General features: G+C 41.9%; 2 protein-coding genes across 2 annotated transcripts in view; one reads left to right on the plus strand and one right to left on the minus strand.

The window, feature by feature from the left end:
• Positions 1-8,080: 8,080 nt before the first annotated feature.
• On the minus strand, positions 8,081-10,813 carry LOC140554327 (testis-specific serine/threonine-protein kinase 6-like). The gene is made up of 6 exons (XM_072677213.1): positions 10,002-10,813; positions 9,823-9,898; positions 9,368-9,447; positions 8,430-8,830; positions 8,212-8,336; positions 8,081-8,125 (listed from the first exon to the last, which is right to left on the minus strand). Exons 1-6 carry the CDS (start codon positions 10,811-10,813, stop codon positions 8,081-8,083), a joined length of 1,539 nt encoding a protein of 512 aa, XP_072533314.1.
• A 1,527-nt stretch (positions 10,814-12,340) lies between these two features.
• The window catches only part of mmaa (metabolism of cobalamin associated A), a 13,322-nt gene continuing 6,702 nt past the window's right edge, over positions 12,341-18,960 (plus strand). Inside the window, exons 1-5 of the mRNA XM_072677137.1 lie at positions 12,341-12,488; positions 13,937-14,370; positions 15,622-15,744; positions 17,872-18,042; positions 18,150-18,235. Coding sequence (XP_072533238.1) covers positions 13,959-14,370; positions 15,622-15,744; positions 17,872-18,042; positions 18,150-18,235 — 792 coding nt within the window. The 5' untranslated portion in view covers positions 12,341-12,488; positions 13,937-13,958. The remainder of the gene's footprint in view (positions 12,489-13,936; positions 14,371-15,621; positions 15,745-17,871; positions 18,043-18,149; positions 18,236-18,960) is intronic.

Raw genomic sequence — 18,960 nt, forward strand, 5'->3', positions numbered from 1 at the left:
GCATCAATCAGAGAGATTCTACATCAGAACAGATAAAGCAGGTGATCATAAATCCAGTAAAAATGAGCAAGAGCTTCTCATTCTGAAGAAAGAAAGTAGTGAGATCTTGTCGGTGAGCTAGTCTGAAGAACAGAGCTCGGTTCCTCCAGGTTTCTCCTGGACGCCCCCCAGTCCAGCCAGCACAGCGTGGAGGATGTGTTCAACTCCATCAGCAGCAGCAGCAGCAGCAGCTCACCTGATTTACCATCATTAAGCCCTGATTTACCACCAAACCAGGTGTTGATCTGAGGAGAACTCTAAATAACACTAGACTCCATGAGAGAGGAGAACTTTGGAGATGATCTAATGATGAACACAGTGATGGATGCTTCTAAGAATCATCTAAGAATTAGAATGAAAGTCTGCTAATCTGCAGTAAGTGTTTATCTGCTCTGTAAATCACTGATATTAGAATGAACACTAATAATAACACTCCTACAGAAAGTGGTGGTGGTTCTCCACCACTGTGTTCATCATTAGAACATCTCCAAAGTTCTCCTCTCTCATGGAGTCTAGTGTTATTTAGAGTTCTCCTCAGATCAACACCTGGTTTGGTGGTAAATCAGGGCTTAATGATGGTAAATCAGGTGAGCTGCTGCTGCTGCTGCTGCTGCTGCTGATGATGATGATGATGATGATGATGGAGTTGGACACATCCTCCACGCTGTGCTGGCTGGACTGGGGGGCGTCCAGGAGAAACCTGGAGGAACGAGCTCTGTTCTTCAGACTACCTCACTTTACCTGCATCTGTTCTAACGGGATCTGGATGTTTTATTGGTGAGATAAGTGCTTTTACATATTGTGCTTATATTGGTATATATATATATATATATATATATATATATATATATATATATATATATATATATATATATATATACCAATCAACCATAGCATTAAAACATTAAGACTTCTTTGGAGCATTTCTGGTACATACTGACCACTGCATACCAGGAACACCCCACAAGACCTGCCGTCTATCCTCATAGGCCAGTTTTGGATGCTGAGCTCAACAAAATAAAAATACATTTTGCATAGAATTTATTCTTTTATTTTGATGCTAAATATCTTCCAATCAGCAGTGATTAATATATTGTAATATGCATAATTACTTATCATAGACAAGATCTGACACAAAGTAAACCCCAGTTCAATCTGACAAAAAAAAATAAAAACTCATAAAAGGAAACCTTTGAGAACTCTATTTGAGGCCTTAATAGAGGACTCAGCTTTTGTCCTGCCTGTAGAAAATGTCTTAGTCCTCTTGGAGAAGCATCTCAGGTGGTTCCTCATGAAACTGCTGGACAGAGCGCCTAGGCCTGGAGCGTGTAAAGAATCAAAATGATCAAAAATACAGTTTTGATTTGTTTTTATATTTGATGTCTTCCTTTTTATTCCAAACTGGGAAGCCATTCTTGAAGCAGTGTGTCTAGTTTTGAGGAGTAGTGCAGGTCTGGCCTGTGGCCTCCTTGTGTGTTATTCACTCCTTTGCCTTTGCTGCCACCCTCAGACAGATTCTGGTACTGCACTGTGAACCTAGGGACTTCAGTTCTGATGGCTCACACACACACAGCTATGATATGGTTTAGTTTTGGCTGCAAGTCAATGCTTTCACCACCATTTCAATATGAGAATAGTTTCACAACCTCAGAAAGATTAATGATTTTTTAATTGATTTTTGTTAATGTTTTGATTGAGAATCAGATCAGCAGTGATTTCTGCATGCCAGTTCAGTATAAATATCTGCACCATTAAAGTCACTGAGGTCGCACAGCACGGCTCATTCACACGATACATTACCACCTCAAAAGTAATGTAAATCTAAATACATACAGCAGCACTCAAACACCGACTAACAGTTATATCAGTTTTTCATGCATTTCTTTGAGGAAACTGCTAAACTGCTATTGCTATTAGCCTAGATAACCCTAACCCAAGCTACCATCACACATCAACATCCACACATTTAAAAGGTCCCAAAACCCATATATACTGAAAACAATGCTCTCTAAACATAAAATTCTTTCTTTTTAAAATGTAAATATTATTACATTTTTATTTATTTTTTAAATATTATATATTATAAATGTATTTTTATTTTTTATTACATTTAATTTTTTTTTTTTCATTTTTATTTGGACTAGTCCTTTATAGATGATAAACAAACTCGTAGCAGAGCATCAATAACACGTCAACACCATATCAGTGAAGTAGCAGCAGTGAAGCATGTAGGGTATATTACAAATCTTGAAAATACTGACATTCAGTAGATTTACTGTTGAACTCTCATCTAGGCCCTAATCCTAACCTTAACCTCAACCCAAAACCTAACCCTAATCATCATCCTGGCCCTAATCCTAACCTTAACCTCAACCCAAAACCTAACCCTAATCATCATCCTGGCCCTAATCCTAACCTTAACATTAACCCCAAACCTAACCCTAATCATGATCCTAGTCCTAATGCTATGCTTAACCTCAACCCAAACCTAACCCTAATCATCATCCTGGCCCTAATCCTAACCTTAACCTCAACCCAAACCTAACCCTAATCATCATCCTGGCCCTAATCTTGACCTTAACCTCAATCCAAAACCTAACCCTAATCATCATTCTGGCCCTAATCTTAACCTTAGCCTCAACCAAAACCTAATCCTAACTCTCATCCTAGCCCTAATCCTAACCTTAACCTCAAACCAAAACCTAATCCTAACTCTCATCCTAGCCCTAATCCTAACCTTAACCTCAAACCAAAACCTAATCCTAACTCTCATCCTAGCCCTAATCCTAACCTTAACCTCAAACCAAAACCTAATCCTTACTCTCATCCTAGCCCTAATCCTGCCCTTAACCTTAACCCAAAACCTAATCCGAACTCTCATCCTAGCCCTAATCCTACCCTTAACCTTAACCCAAAACCTAATCCGAACTCTCATCCTAGCCCTAATTCTAACCTTAACCTCAAACCAAAACCTAATCCTCACTCTCATCCTAGCCCTAATCCTAACCTTAACCTCAACCCAAAACGTAATCCTAACTCTCATCCTGGCCCTAATCCTGCCCTTAACCTTAACCTAAAACCTAATCCTAACTCTCATCCTTGCCCTAATCCTAACCTTAACCCCAATCCAAACCTAATCCGAACTCTCATCCTAGCCCTAATCCTAACCTTAACCTAGACCCAAAACCTAACCCTAATCCTGACCTTAACCTCAACCCAAACCTAATCCTAACTCTCATTCTGGCCCTAATCTTGACCTTAACCTCTCAAACTAGTCCTAATCCTGACCCTAACCCAAAACCTAAGGTGAAGGTGCACATATTTGTCACTGTACAAATTTTAACCCATCTGTGGTAGTGAACACACACACACACACTAGTGAACTAGGGGCAGCATAGTATGCACACACCTAGAGCGATGGGCAGCCAACTCCAGCGTCCGGGGCCAGTAAAGGGCCTTGCTCAAGGGCCCAACAGTGGCAGCTTGCCAAGCCTGAGAATCGAACCCACAACCCTGTTATCAATAGCCCGGCGCGCTAACCGCTGAGCCATCACTGCCCCGTGAGTTCTCAATTCTGGCCCTAATCCTGACCTTGACCTTGACCTTAACCTTAACCTTAACCTCTCAATTCTTATCCTAGTCCTAATCCTGACCTTAACCTCAACCCAAAACCTAATTCTGACCCTAATCCTAACCTTAACTTCAACCCATAACCTAATCCTAACTCTCATCCTAGCCCTAATCATACAAACAAAAGCCCAGGCATCCCTGTACCCAGAGAGTTACACCAACTGCTGCTGGGAGATCCACAGGGTGATTTAATCCCCTCCAGGGGGTCCTGGGTCTTCCTCAGGGTTGGTCCTGCCTGGTACACTTTCAACAGGAGGTGACAGCAGGACATCTTTATCAGATGATGTGAATCACATCAGCTGGCTTCTCTCAATGTGAAGGAGCAGTGGCTCTACTCTCAGGTTCTCTCTTCTGCTGCTGCCCCTAACCTACGACTGAGCTGACAGTCCCTCGTCCCTCACTTGGAGCGGGTTCACACCCCTACCTGGACAGAGCATGGCATCCTTTTCCGGGACACTACCATGGCCTTTAGACTTGGTGGTAATTAATTTTCATACTTACCGCTCATACTTTCTTAGAAAACAGGGACCACCACCCCAGCTTGCCACTCTTGCCACAGTGAGTCTTGTCTGCCTCAGTGACTTTGGCCAGACAGATGGATTCTGATTCTCTGGTATCCTCTAGCTGTACCTCCTGAACAGGAGGCATGTTCCTCGGGTTTAGATGTTCCTCAAAGTGTTTCTTCCAGCGCCCAACAAGCAGAGTTCAGAGCTTCACCGTTCTTACTGAGCACAGAATGGACAGTGTTCCTCCGTCCCCCATCTGAGTTGTAGGAGAACCTCACAAAAGTCATTCTCCATGGCCTCTATTGTTCTAGTACAATGGTAAAGTGAGCATCACTCTCTCTAATTCTGCAGTTCCCATGTTTGCTATTGGGGACCCCCATGCTTTGCACATTGTTTCATCTTGAAATTGAGCTTATAAAAAGCTTGAGAAGCTCAAGCAGGTGTCGTGTTTGGAGTGGGAAACCAGTGTGCAGTGCAGAATGGGATTGGGAGACACAGCTGTAATGCTGTCAGGAGAACTGGGCCTGAGAGTGAGTTCACCAAAAGCATCACAGCACAGTACTGTGGGGAAGCTTTTTGGGAAGCTGACTCCCCTTAATTTAGCATTTGAAGTAAAATAGCTGATTGTATTTAATGGAGTTCTAAATGCTACTATTATACCCTATACCGCTGTTTAAATATTATACATTTTCATCTTTTTTAAAGTAACATAATACAGGAAGATGACAAAATCCATACATAAGGCCCATCCCATTCATCATCCCCCCTATCTTGTACTCACCCATTACACTGCAAGCTCTACCAGTTAGGCAGCTCCCTTCCTACATTGCTGTACAATGTGTGATCAGATCCGCAACACTTTCATTGGGACAAGCACGATAGAGCCTACTTAGAAGGTTACACATGGGGTCATCAGGTAGGCACCCACCAAGCAGCCTCCCTCTCAGTATCTCCCACCATACTACACCTTCACACACACTCGTGTGTCCTTCCCCACCGAACCTCAGCCCTTCTCATCCACAACTTCTGGCTAGATCTTTCAGGTACTTCTAATTCCTTTATGGTTTTGCTCAGCATGGTTTTTTGGGATCAGGCTGTCGCTCGCCGTTCCCTTTAAGACCCAGGTGTGGTCTGACTTTGGCGGGTTGCTATTGCAGTAGTGTAAAGCGTGGGGGGGTGTACGAGCGTTGGGCTGCACACGCCTGTGTTGACAATTCACTGCCAAGATAGCAACGAACGCCTGACTTTTGATGTCTGCATAGGTTGTTTTCAGTCGGTGGAGCTCCAGTGCTTCCCGTCGCCAAGACAGCAACACGCCCGAAATTGACCTGAACACCCCTCATATCGAGACCACCACGCCCATCAGCACAGATATATTCACAAGCAGCGCTGCTGTTTAAACGACGTAGGCGGAAGGACTGTTGTTGGGGTGTAAGATAGCAATAGGGCGTTGCAACATGCCTTGTGCAGGGTGTAAGATAGGACCCTAAAATTCCCTCCATGTACAAAATTCAGCGTACGTTTCAAAACTGGAATATTCCAGAAATAATAATATGAATATTGTTTATTCTAAAATAATTACAATTCTCAGAGTGGTAGAGCTGCTTAATGATGGACTATTTATTAGTGATGTCATTTCACACATTTCTTCTTTGCTTGATCCAGTTCACGGTCTTGGTGGCAGTAGGGCAAGCACAGAAGCCCATGCACCCCTGTCCTCGAGTCCCTCCCAGATAACATAGCTCCTCACTCTATCATGAAGAGTGAGCTCAGCTACCTGAGAGAGAAACCTAATTTCGGCTGCTTGTATCCACAATCTCGTTCTTTCGGTCAGTACCCACACTTCCTGACCATAGGTGAGGGCAGGGACGTCGATCAACTGGTAAATCGAGAGCTTTGCTTTACGGCTCAGATCTCTCTTTACCGCTGTAGTCTGGTACACTGACTGCATTGCTGCAGCCACTGCCCCGACCTACGACTGATCTCACGATCCCTCCTTCACTTGGGGTAGGTTCACACCCACTACCTGGAGGGAGAATGCCTCCTTCTTTTTCCAGGATACTACCATGGCCTCAGACTTGGAAGATCTGATTCTCACACTGACCACTTCACACTTAGCTGCAACCCATTCAAGTGTGCGGTTGAAGCCCCTACACATGCAAGCAAGAAGGACAACGCCATCTGCAAACAGCATAGCAGGTCCACCGTTTAATGGCCAGGACGGAATCCACATTGATCCTCCTGTGTCTGAGGTTTAACTATGGGGCGGATTCTCCTTTCCAGTACTCTGGAATGATCTTTCCAGGGGAGGCTGAGAAGTGCAATACCTTGATAGTTTGCACACACTCTGATGTCCCCTATTTCTTAAAAAAGGGGACAACCACCCAGGCTTGCCAGTCCAGAGGCACTGTTCCTGAGGTCCATGAAACATTGCAGTGGTGTGTCAACTAAGACAACCACCCAATGTCCAGAGCTTTCAGCAACCTCAGGCGAATCTCATCCACTCTCAGTGTCTTGCCACTGCAGAGCGCTCCAACTGCCCCAGTGACTTTGACCAGAGAGATGGATTCTGACTCCCCGGTAACATCTAGCTCTACCTCCTAAACAGGAGGCATGTTCCTTAGGATCAGGAGTTCCTCAAAGTGTTCTTTCTAGCGCCCAACAATTTCCTCAGTTCAGAGCTTCACTGTTCTTACTGAGCACATTTTGAACAGTGTCCCTCCTTCCACCTCTGAGTTGCTGAAGCATTTTCCAGAACCTCCTTGAGTCCGCACGAAAGTCATTCTCCATGGCCTCTCCAAACTCCTCCCATGCCCTGGATTTTGCTTCTGCCACTGCCAAAGCTGCTACCTTTTTACCTGTCTGCTCCTGTCAGTGGAATTGGGAGTACCCCGAACCAACCAAGCTCAGAAAGCTTCTTTCTTAAGCCTGATTGCCTCCCTCACCACATGTGTCCACCAATAGATTGTTTGGTTTCCACTATAACCGGAACCAGCAAGTTTTTGGCCACAGCAATGTACAGCCACTTCCACGATGGAGGTCTTAAACAAGGTCTTTTGCAGTTCCATGTCGCAAACCTCCTCCAAAACACACGAGAGAAGCTCTTTTGGAGATGGGAGTTAAACTCATTTTGGGTGAAGCTCTCAGCCAGCCCTTCCTGGCAGACCCTCACTACTTGTTTGGGCCTGCTAGGTGTGCCTGGCACTTTACCCCACCACCTGATTCAACTCACCATCAGATGGAGATCAGTTGACAGCTCAGCCCCTCTCCTTACCCGAGTGTCCGAAACATATGACCTTAGGTCAAATTGCATGACCACAAAGTCAATCTTTGACCCAAGGTGCTCTGGTACCAAGTACACTGATGAACAACCATATATATTCAAACACAGTGTTTGTTATGGACAGAAGTCCAATAACAACTCACTACTCAGGTTCGGATCGGGCAGGCTGTACCTCCCAATCACTCCTCTCCAGGTTTCCCAATCATTGCCCAAACGAGACGCTGAAGTCGTCCAGCAGAACAATGGAGTCAAAGCAGCTTTACAGAAATCCGGGTCCGAGCCTCTTTTGAGCAAGCCAATGGCGACAGTGGCAAGGAAAAACTCCCTCAGTTCAAGAGGAAGAAACCTTGAGAGGAACCAAGACTCAAAAGTGGAACCAGTCCTCCTCTGGTCGACACCGGATCGCAGAATTTGAGAGGACATAATGCTTCCTGAAGAAGAACTGAAACTGAAGAAGATTCTCCTGGCTGATGAACAGTGCTGCAGAAGTCATACATTAGACATTTCCTGCATCACTATAGGCCTTGGGAGATGAGGTTCTGCCTCCTCCACTGGCCCATGGAGCGGGATCTATCCTTCAGAATCAAATGCAGCCACTGTGTCATCATTTCTGAAAGCCGTGCTAGATGCCAGGAAGGGATGAATCCTTTGTCTTCTTCTTCAGGATCTGTTGGAGGGACAAAATGAAAATGAGTGACCACCTGAAATATTTCTGGAGCTGGCATTATCAATCAACACTCGTCTCAAAGATACCTTAAACTGGGGGAATCTCAGCCTCTTGGTGTTCTTCCTCAGTGTGGGCTGTGGCAGGACAGCTTCTGCCTCTACGACCGGCCTGCAGGGCGGAGCCTCTGAAGTGGGATCATTACATTTCTGCTCTGAACGCAAACAGGCAGGAGCTTCTGCAGAGGAAGCAGATTGACAAACATTCTGCTGGTTAGCAGAGGGGGAGTTACTTACCACATACCTACCTCTGAAAAACCTCCTTATCCTCTCCCGAAATGAGCGGGAGGCTTTTCCAATCGGTGCTACAATGTGAGCATTGGCTGCTCTTTTAACTGCAGCACAAAGTGGACCGCAGCAAAAGCAGCCGTACTCCTCCTCCACGGCCTCTACGCCTCCCGAAGCTCTACTGCTGCCATCTTTCGGCTCAGGCTGACCCTCTTTCTCTATTGACTGTTGAGCAGTAAAGAACTCCAGCTCATCTTCAGATGAAGAAGATGATGCCTTGTGTATCTCTCTGCTCACAGAGGAAGACGATTTGGACTTCCCCTCTGCAGGCTGGAGTGATTTGACATCTTGATGAGAAGCCACAGTTCTTCTTTCGACATCCAGATCTGGAACGGCCACCACCACAAACCTGCCTACAACTCTGGACATGGTAAAGAAACAATGTGGAAATGAATGAAGTCTCAGTGAACTTACAGATACTGTACATTACCTATTCATAAAAACCTCTTAACTTTGAGTGAGCTTTGTCAGCGCATACATGGACAAAAGTATTGGGACACCTTTTTATACTTTTTTTCAGAAATTAAGGGCATTAAAAGGAGTTATCCTGCTTTTGTTAGAGTAACTGTCTCAACTGTACAGGGAAGAAGGTTTTCTGCTAGATTTTGGAGGAGCATTGCTATGAAGATTTGCATGGTGCCAATAGCTCTACTCCTGTAGAACTTGCAAAACTTCTCTACATGGACTAGACAAGCTGTATGTGTGTGTGTTCATCTGCACATGTGTATCAGCACTGGGTGCAACTTAAGGTAGCGGTTTGCATTCATTGAAAGGAGTGTCCACAAACATCTGGGACAATTAACCACAGTTTCTTTATGGTTAAAGGTTTTCTGAAGGACAGTGACTCTTCTGCTAATTTCACAAACTACATATTAGACTGAAAAGGACTGAATCCTACCGTGCTGCAGGAGGATGAGGCGTGGAAGTTTCTTCTCCATTGCCAGGTGTTGTTTTGCTTGGACCGGCCTCTTCCTGATCCTGAAGTGTAGAGGAGAGGGTCATTATAGAATGCATACACAAAAATTTATTGATATAACCTGATGAAAATTACTGCACAGGGTTTAAACTAATGATAATAATATATCATAATAATACTTTGATTTGTGTGGAATTCAAGTGTGTTCTTTACAATGTGGTATATAACTTTCAGTGAGGGGCCTTTTAGAGGGTTAGTTGGTCCTCTTCACCACCACTGTGTACAATTCTGATCTAGGAGCTTCTCTAGAATGGAGCGTTTCACCCCAGAACCCAGTCTGAATGGGATTATTCACATCTAAGCTGTTTAATTATGCAGAGATCTGAATTGAAACTGTTGAAATTAAAATGGGTGTTGTGAGCTGTTCTGAGACTTACGGTGTTCCTCTTTGGTAGCACACTGGCATGGGGAGAACTTCTCACAGGCAGAGACCGGAGCGAGTTGTGCGGCAACCTAAAAATTAATAAATAAATAAATTAAAGGCCAGGTCTTCTATATATTAAACACTGTGCATATAAACCTGGATCCTCAAGTTCCAGCACAATGGTTTACTCACGGTTCCTGCCCCGTCTGCAGCCAAGGGTGCTGCGCCACCTTTGTCACAGAAGGCCTGCAGAAAGGACTGAAGCGCAGCATGTATGAGATGAATGCGCGACAGGGCTCCTCCACTGTTCTCGACTTTGGATACACCAGAGGTTTGAGCTGGCGCCGTGGGAGTTTACTCCAGCTGGAGACGTTGAAGGGCATGCGCTTGGTGACCATTACATAGAGAATCACCCCCAGGCTCCAAACGTCTGACTTCTTTGGATCGTATGGAAGACACAAAAGCACCTCAGGTGCAGCGTAGGGCCGAGTGCAACAAAATCCCTTACTAAGGTCAGGGAAACCTCGGGAAAATCGTGCGAAGCCAAAATCGGTAAGTTTCACTTGGTTAGTCGCGGTCAGCAGAACATTTTCACATTTGAGGTCTCTGTGAGCAATGTTCTGCTGGTGAAGGTAGGCCACGGCGCTCACGAGCTGCGAGAACCACGTTTTGGCCTGGTCATTAGGAATGCCGCGTAGCTCAATGATCTTTCGGCGGAGATCCGTTGCAAGAGCCTCCATCACGATGTACACCTCTCCGCTGGCCATCTGAATAGTCTCATGTACCTGGACAATGTGTTGGTGCTTCACTCTTTTCAGAATGGCGAGCTCCAGGGGAAGATATTTCTGGGCGAATTTACGTGATTTCCCGCACTTCATTATTTTAATTGCCACCTGTTTAGAGTGTCTTTCAGATGTGGCCAGTTTTACCGTGCCAAAAGCCCCTTTCCCGAGGTCGCTCAGCACCTCGTAGCCCAGGCTTCTCAGGACTACGTTGGTCTCCATGGGTTTTTTTTCCTGTAGAAGGAAGGTGGAGCAGAAAAGTTCAAGGTTAAAAAGATCAGCAGTTCATTCTGTCGTGATTAAGAGCTTTTCTGACTCTGATTTGCATCATATTTTTCACAATTCACCAAAACCTCAAAATTGACCAGCCCTATAAATGTTGAAATGACCATAAGTAAAAATACGTGTAAGATATGCTGTATGTGATTTTTCATGCACAGCGCCCCCAGAGGCCAAATCTCTCTCTATGAAACTTTACAGGGTCATAGAGCCCCTCAGTAATGACAGCATTCAGGTTTCACAGTGATTGGACAATATCGAGTAAATAATAAACATACTTCTGATCAGAGATCAAAAAATGGTGCTTACCTTGTCCTGTGTGGAAGGGCGGACGCGGTTAACCCTGTGTCGGGTTCTAATGTAATTGGCCCTGGAAAAAAGCATCAGCCAAATGACATCACAACTGAAGGGAACATAAGAATCGACCGTCTCTCAAGCAGCTGAAGCTCCTAACTGAGCCAATGAGGGAGAACCCGCCTTTTATATAGAAGCCGCTGTGATGTCACAATCGGCATGACATCACAATGGCCACTGTAAAGAGAAAAAAAAAAAAAAATAATAAATATATATATATATATATGAGAATAATCAATGTTATTTTTCACAATTGACCAGAACCTTAAAATGTACCAGTCCTGTAAATGTTGAAATGGTCAGAGTCGGAAAGCCGGAAAAACTGAGGCTCTGAATTGGGATGAAAGCCTTTAGACTAGATCAAAAAGCTGCTTTTAAAAAAACTTTTTTTTTAATTTATTTTTTATTAATTTAAATATTTCTTTCTGCTACTACTACTACTAATAATAATAATGCAAATACTAAAGTGAGCATTATTATTTAATTAACATTAAAATAATAGTAATAGAAACAATATATTAAAAATATTAATAATTACAGTAATAACTTATTACTCAACAACAATACTACTACTAATAATAGTAATAATAATAATGAGAATATGAATACTAGTATTACTTCTACTACTACTACTAGTACTACTAGTACTGTATGATAAAAATAGAAAATTAACAACAATACTACTTCTACTATTTCTAACAATAATAATAATAATAATAATAATAATAATAAAAATGATGACGATGATAAAATATAATAAATCAACAACAATACTATTACTACTACTTCTACTACTTCTACTACTACTACTAATAATAATAATACAACTACTACTACCACTACTATGACGACTACTACTACTACTCCTAATAATGTAGATTATTATTATTATTATTATTATTATTATTATTATTATTAACGTATTCTTCTTCTTCTTCTTCTTCTTCTTCTTATTATTATTATTATTATTATTATTATTATTATTATTATTATTATTGTCATCATACGTGCTGATATTATTTTCGGTATACGTGATTACGTTTAATAAAGCTTTTATTTTGACAAAGGACTTTAATTCTGGCGGATTTCTCCCTGGTCGCGACTCGGAAGTGTGTGTGTGGGAGGTCATCATGCCTGTGTTACAGTAGAGAGCTCTTCTCTATCACAGCCTTAATAAGCGTTAATAAGCCTTCATAGGCCTTCATAGGCCTTCATAAGCTCGGACCGGGTGAGAGAGGCGGCCGGGCAGCGCTGCTCTTGCTGGGTGAGGTGTTTGCTGTGGGCGCTGCTGAGACGCTGTGTTCTGGGGTTAAAGTGGTCAGTGGTCATCTGGAGTGGACAGCTGGGCAGATCACTGAGCAGTCACACAGCGGAGTGTCTGACTGTAGAGGTTTTTATTATTGTAAATATCTGCTCCTAAAATCAGATAAAAAGGGCTGAACAGGTCCATTTCTACAGGCACTGAGCCAAGTCCAGAACAACAGAAAGGTCCAGCTGTGTTCCTTAAGGATACAGTATGTTAACTGTCCCTTTATTATTATTATTATTATTATTATTATTATTATGATTATTATTATTATTATGATTATTATTATTATTATTATGATGATGATTATTATTATTATTATTATGATTATTTATTATTATTATTATTATTATTATTATTATTGTTATTATTATGATTATTATTATTATGATGATTATTATTATTATTATGATTATTTATTATTATTATTATTATTGTTGTTATTATTATGATTATTTATTATTATGATTATTATGATTATTATTTATTATTATTATTATTTATTATTGTTATTATTATTATTTATTATTATTATTATGATTTATTATTATTATTATTATTTTTTTACATCTTTGCAACTTAATAAAAGTTAAATAAAAAGTCTAAGCTGCATAAGGACCATGCATAATTAAGAAATAAATAAATAAAGTAAATTAAATGTATTTAAAATATAATTTTAATGAATTCAAATGTATTATTTTATTATATACATTTTTAATACAATCCTTAAGATTCTTCTAAGATGCATTTTTTGTTTCTGAGAATGAATAACCACTTAGTATTATTATTATTATTATTATTATTAATAAGCCATTTAATAAAACTGTTCATCCAACATGTCAGAAAGCTAATCTAATACTTGTCTAATAACGTCATACAGAGGTCAGATTGTTAATGAATAATTCATATAATCTGAAGACTGGATACTTGTGGTTGTTCAAGCTGTGCACTGCAGGTATCAGAACCAAAGATACGCTATATGTCCAAATGTTTGTGGACACCCCTCCTAACAAATGCATTCAGCTACTTTACGTTACACCCATTGCTGACATAAATGTGCAAATGCACACGTACACATACACACATGAACAGCTTGTCTAATCCCTGTAGAGATGTATTGCCAATAGAATAGGACTCTCTAGAGCAGATACACATAAACCTATTGGCACCATGCCTACTAACATCATGTGTGGGCTAGAGGGGTATAAAGCCCCCCAGTATTGAGAACTGTGTGGTTGGTGCTCTAACTCTTGTTGCTGGACGTTGTCTTCCCTGGACGGTAGAGACAGTTACTCCGACCCTTGATTTATTCAGGGGACATAATGGGACACAATCAGATATTAAGGATCTTGTTGGGACCATGTTTATATTTTTTGTCTTCCCACTTTCTTACATCTCTGTCTCAGGTTGTGTTGTCCTGGATGAATAATGGGTCCAGCCGGCCTTCTCCCTGTTCTTCAGAGAGTGAAGGCTTTGTCTTTTAAATGCCCGGCAGCAGCAGCAGCAGCAGCAGCAGTGGCTAAATGCTCCTTTCAGCTGTCCAGAGCAGACCAGTGGGGTGTTCCTGCCTGCACCCTGCTTCACCGGAGAACCATCACTGTAGAGACAGCCTTAAGCCACCATGGGTCAGAGCTGACCGACAGGGAGAAAAGACTGCTGGACAGGCTTTATAATGGACTCATCGGTGGTCAGAGAGCGTCTCTCGCTGAGTCTATAACTCTGGTGGAGACGCAGCACCCGCGGAAGAAGGAGCTGGCCCAGGTGCTGCTACAGAGAGTGCTGGCCTTCCGGCAGGAGCTGGAGAGGCGCAACGAGGGGAAACCTGTGGCCTTCAGAGTGGGTGAGTGTGTGATTTGGGTTTCAGGGGTGAGAAAGGGCTGAGGTTTTCATTCTGGGTCGTCAGGTCTTCCAAATGATAACCAGCTACTGCAGCTCCAGATAAACAAGCAGTGTTGCAGTGTAGCATCGGGACTAAATCCTGATTTTGACTGTGTCTGACAGTGAGGGTACCGTAGATTCTGATCTGTAGATTCTGATCATACTGACTCAGGCCCAGGTCTTGTCTGATTATGGCATTATAAAAAAAGCCATTTAAAAGAGAAAAAATTAACATAAAAAATGTATTGGAGGAGACATGTGTGTGAGTCCCTACCCTTCTAATGTTGGGAGCATTGCTAGTGTTTGGGGTGCGCTAGGCAGAACCATATTGGGAGGAAAAAGAGGGGAAAAAATTAACTAACTAAATAAATAAAACAAAAATTGTAATTAAAGAATTCAGTTCATCACTGTTGGAACAAAATGTGTATTTCCAGCATAGTTACTTTACAGAAGGAAAATAAATAATTAACTTATAAAGACCGTTAATATAAAGAGTTACTATGTTGTTAATAATATTTGTGTAAATAAAAAAGTGAAAAAGTGCCAAAATATTCATTTTTTGTCATTAATTATGAATATTAGTTATGACTTTTATATTATTATTTTATTTTATAAAATAAAATATTTTTATATTATTATTATTTTATAAATAATAATAATAATAACTTCTTCATTAAAAGCACCCCCATGTTTCTGCACTCTCTGGCCATAGTATAGAACAATTTGTAGAAACAGGAAGGTGGTGTTAATGAAGTGGCCGGTTGGTGAATATTGTGGTTATGAATTTCTGAAGAGCTTTTATCATTATGAAAATAAAGGATCTTGATGCAGCATGTAGGTAAATGCCTTTCGCTCCCCCAGTCCATTGTTTTTGTCCTGTAGTACTGCCAAAAGAATAGGACTCTCTGGAGCAGATAAACATGAACCTGTTGGCACCATGCTGCCTAAAGTCAGACATGGGCTAGAGGGGTATAAAGCCCCTGTGTATGATCCTGTCACTGGTTCACCGCTTGTCTTTTCTTGTAGCACTGTTGGTAGGTACTGACCACTGCATACCGGGAGATATTCCGGTCGACCCAGTCGTCTAGATGAAGATAATCAATGTCAATCAGTGGTGCTAATGTTACGGCTTCTGTGTAAAGGATTAATTGTAATGTTAATTGTTAATTCAGTCATGAAATGCCCGTTGGTGTTTGTGTGTCTGTGACTGCAGGTCTGTCTGGTCCTCCTGGTGCGGGGAAGTCCTCCTTCATTGAGGTGCTTGGGAAAATGCTGACGGGAAAAGGCCACCGAGTCTCGGTGCTGGCTGTTGACCCTTCCTCCTGCACAACCGGGGGTGAGCACCAGTCAGATCAATTTCCAGGCATCAGTATCTCCTAGATAAGTAGGACTGCTGTGACTGTGAGAGCCTTTCCAGTTAGGAAACTGAAGATCTTCTAGTAAGGCTCCCAGCACCGTGTGTGGGGCTGCGGGATTGGTAGTACGAGAACGGCTCCTTGTTTGCAGGTGTTCCTGGACGGTAAATGTCATGACTCCAGAAAGCTTCCCACTTCCAGCTTTATGTAAATACAGTGAGGCTCTTTATTAGGAACACTATTCTGACAGTCAGTAGAGCCACCCTGTGCTATCAAACCAGCCTCAATTCTTCAGGGTTTGGATTTCACAAGATATTAGCAACATTCCTTTGAGATTCTGGTCCATGTTGACATGATTGCATCACGCTGTTCCTGCAGATTTTGTCTGGAGCACTTTAATTCCACCAATCTCTCGTTCTGCCATATCCCAGAGATCAACCTTCAGGTACTGGACTTCTTGCAAGCCCACACATAAGACTCTTATCAATGAGCTGTAGGTCACTGCTTTAACCTTCCTCTTTACTGCACACTGTTCCTCTCTTCTAATGTCAGCACCCTCGGCTTTGTGAAGGGTTCTATATAAGCAGAATATATTACTGAGGCTGATTTGCACATAAGTCTCAAGAATGCCATTGGAGGATTATTTTTGAAGTAAATTAGGCAAATAGCATAAAATACAAACAAAGCAGAGGGCAATAACATTAGAAGAGAGTAGAGAGACCTTGGACTTGGAGGTAAGAGGAATAGTGGAATGGAACAGTGAAGCTGTGACCTACAGCTCATTGATAAGAGTCTTGTGTGTGGGCCTGCAAGAAGTCCAGTACCTGAAGATCTGAAGGAATAAGAGAAACCGTGGGGATGAAGAAGTTCTGGAAAAAAGTGTGAAGGGGGACGACCATAGAAAGGCTTTGAAAGTTAGAGGGAGAGGTCTGTACTTGATACTGGACTATATTGGTAGCCGGTGAAGCTCAAATAGGAAAGGGATGACTTGTCTGACTGAGTTTTGGATAAACTGATAAGCCTGTTAAGTTCATCAGTTTAGCCAATCATATATATATATATAATTTCAGGTTTTCATTATTTTTGTGAACCTGATGTAATTACATCACCTTTACATATAGAAGATCAGATATTAATATATATTATATAGATGTAGAACAGTTTTTACCCTCAGGCCTTCACCTTCATCAACAGCTGATCACCATCATCAGCTACAGGCCATAGATACTACTGATAAACTCTTATAATCACTCTTATCCTACAGTTACTGCATTACTGCACCTTTACTCATCTCACACAGGTGTACACTGCTGTGGTTACACAATATTTCAGCTGTATAGTGCTGCATACTGCTATTCTGTGAATAACACTGTAAAGCACACTGTATAGACATGTCCTCATATAGTCCCTGTATACTATGTATACAACTGATCTCTGTATATTGTCTGTAAATGCTGTGTAGAGTAGCTGTATATTCTTAATACTAGAGAGACAGACGCATACTTGGCCAATAAATCTGATTCTGATATGCCCATATTTCTATTTCTAAGACTTGTTGACTAAACACCCACCCACAGAGGACGTTTCACTGAACATATCACTTATTGTTATTATTATTATTATTACAATTGCTACCTCCTGCTCAGTTGCACAACATTATGTTATGCATTTGTTGCATTTTACACTTGACAACTCATCTCTGCATTGTTTCTTTTTATATTTTGTGTAAATATAGTGTAAATATTGCTATTATTCTTCTTATATAATTGTTATTATCTCTGTATATATTTCTATAGTTCATTAAGTTTTTTTTATTTTTAGGTTACCTTTTTTATCATAAATTTTATCATGTTGTTTCATGTGAGCGGACAGCATTTCACTGCTTGTTGTACTCTGTATAACTTAGTATGTAGCAAATAAAAGTTCTTTCACATCACTGTACTGTAGGCTCGTTAATCATAGGCTGATTAAAAGCTATTTTACTACTTCTATAAACCATAATGAACATTATAGCAAGAAGTGTTTTGGAGTTAAAACAGCTGAATCAGTATAAAATCAGTATGATTAATTCTGTTCTGTCTGAAAGTAAAGGATTTGTGCTTTTCCAGGATCACTGATGGGTGATAAAACGAGAATGACGGAGCTCTCTCGGGACATGAGTGCCTTCATCCGCCCTTCACCCACCTCCGGAACACTCGGTGGGGTGACTAGGACCACCAACGAATCCATCGTCCTCTGTGAGGGTGCAGGATATGACATCATCCTGGTGGAGACAGTAGGTAAGGACTCTTTTTGGAGGTTTCTGTAGTATTAAATCTAAATAATAATACTTGTATATAATACTACTCCCCCCAGAAACTATTTAAATGTATAATTGTCTTCCCAGGTGTGGGACAGTCTGAGTTTGCTGTGGCTGATATGGTGGACCTTTTTGTGTTGCTGATCCCACCAGCAGGGGGTGATGAACTGCAGGTAAACACTTCACTGGTTCACTAGTGCTGTAGCGTATTGCAGAATTTAAGCTTCCTGGTCATCTTGTGTGTTTAAGGTGGTAGTAACTTCAGGCTCCTGCAGGTGTATGGAAGCGCATGGTCATACAGGTCTACCAGCGGTGGCAGAGATCGCAGTCTGCAGGACATTTGTGTCAGAATTGTAGCTGACGAGACTGACAGACATCTGTACATATGGAGCAGATGGGCACACAAGAGGCCTTTGCTCACTTAAGCTCAAAAATTGATGAGAACGTCCTGTGAACTGGGACTTTTGCCACTGCTGGTATCTTCGACACACCTGCAAATTCAGCAATGTCCTTCACACTATGGCCTTTGGCACACCCAAATGCAATCACTCCTTTTAGCTGGAAATATTAGGCAGCGAGTGAACAGTCAGTTCTTGAAGGTGATAAAAGCAGGAAAAATGAGCAAGCGTAAGAATCTGAGACACAAACCAAACTGTGATGTCTAGACGACTGGGTCAGAACATCTCCAAAACATCAGGCAGGTCTTGTGGGGTTTTTAAATAGTGTTCAGTGGTCAGTACCTACCAGAAGTGCTACAAGAAAGGACAACTGGTGAACCAGCAACAGAGTCATGGGCACCCAAGGCTCACTGAAGCTCATGGAGGCCCCACCTCACAACTTACAGGATCTACTGCTAACGTCTTGGTGCCACCTTCAGAGGTCTTGTGAAGTCCATACT

The sequence above is a fragment of the Salminus brasiliensis genome, chromosome 4 (assembly GCF_030463535.1).
Source record: "Salminus brasiliensis chromosome 4, fSalBra1.hap2, whole genome shotgun sequence".
Classification (NCBI taxonomy): Eukaryota; Metazoa; Chordata; class Actinopteri; order Characiformes; family Bryconidae; genus Salminus; species Salminus brasiliensis.

What these genes read in the sequence shown, in the direction of transcription:
- LOC140554327 (XM_072677213.1), bottom strand. Translation starts at nt 10,813, where the DNA reads ATGGAGACCAACGTAGTCCTGAGAAGCCTGGGCTACGAGGTGCTGAGC. An exon ending in TGCTACCAAAGAGGAACACC is followed by an intron (nt 9,448 to 9,822) that starts GTAAGTCTCAGA and finishes TCTACACTTCAG; the next exon opens with GATCAGGAAGAGGCCGGTCC. An exon ending in GATAAGGAGGTTTTTCAGAG is followed by an intron (nt 8,337 to 8,429) that starts GTAGGTATGTGG and finishes GTTTGCGTTCAG; the next exon opens with AGCAGAAATGTAATGATCCC.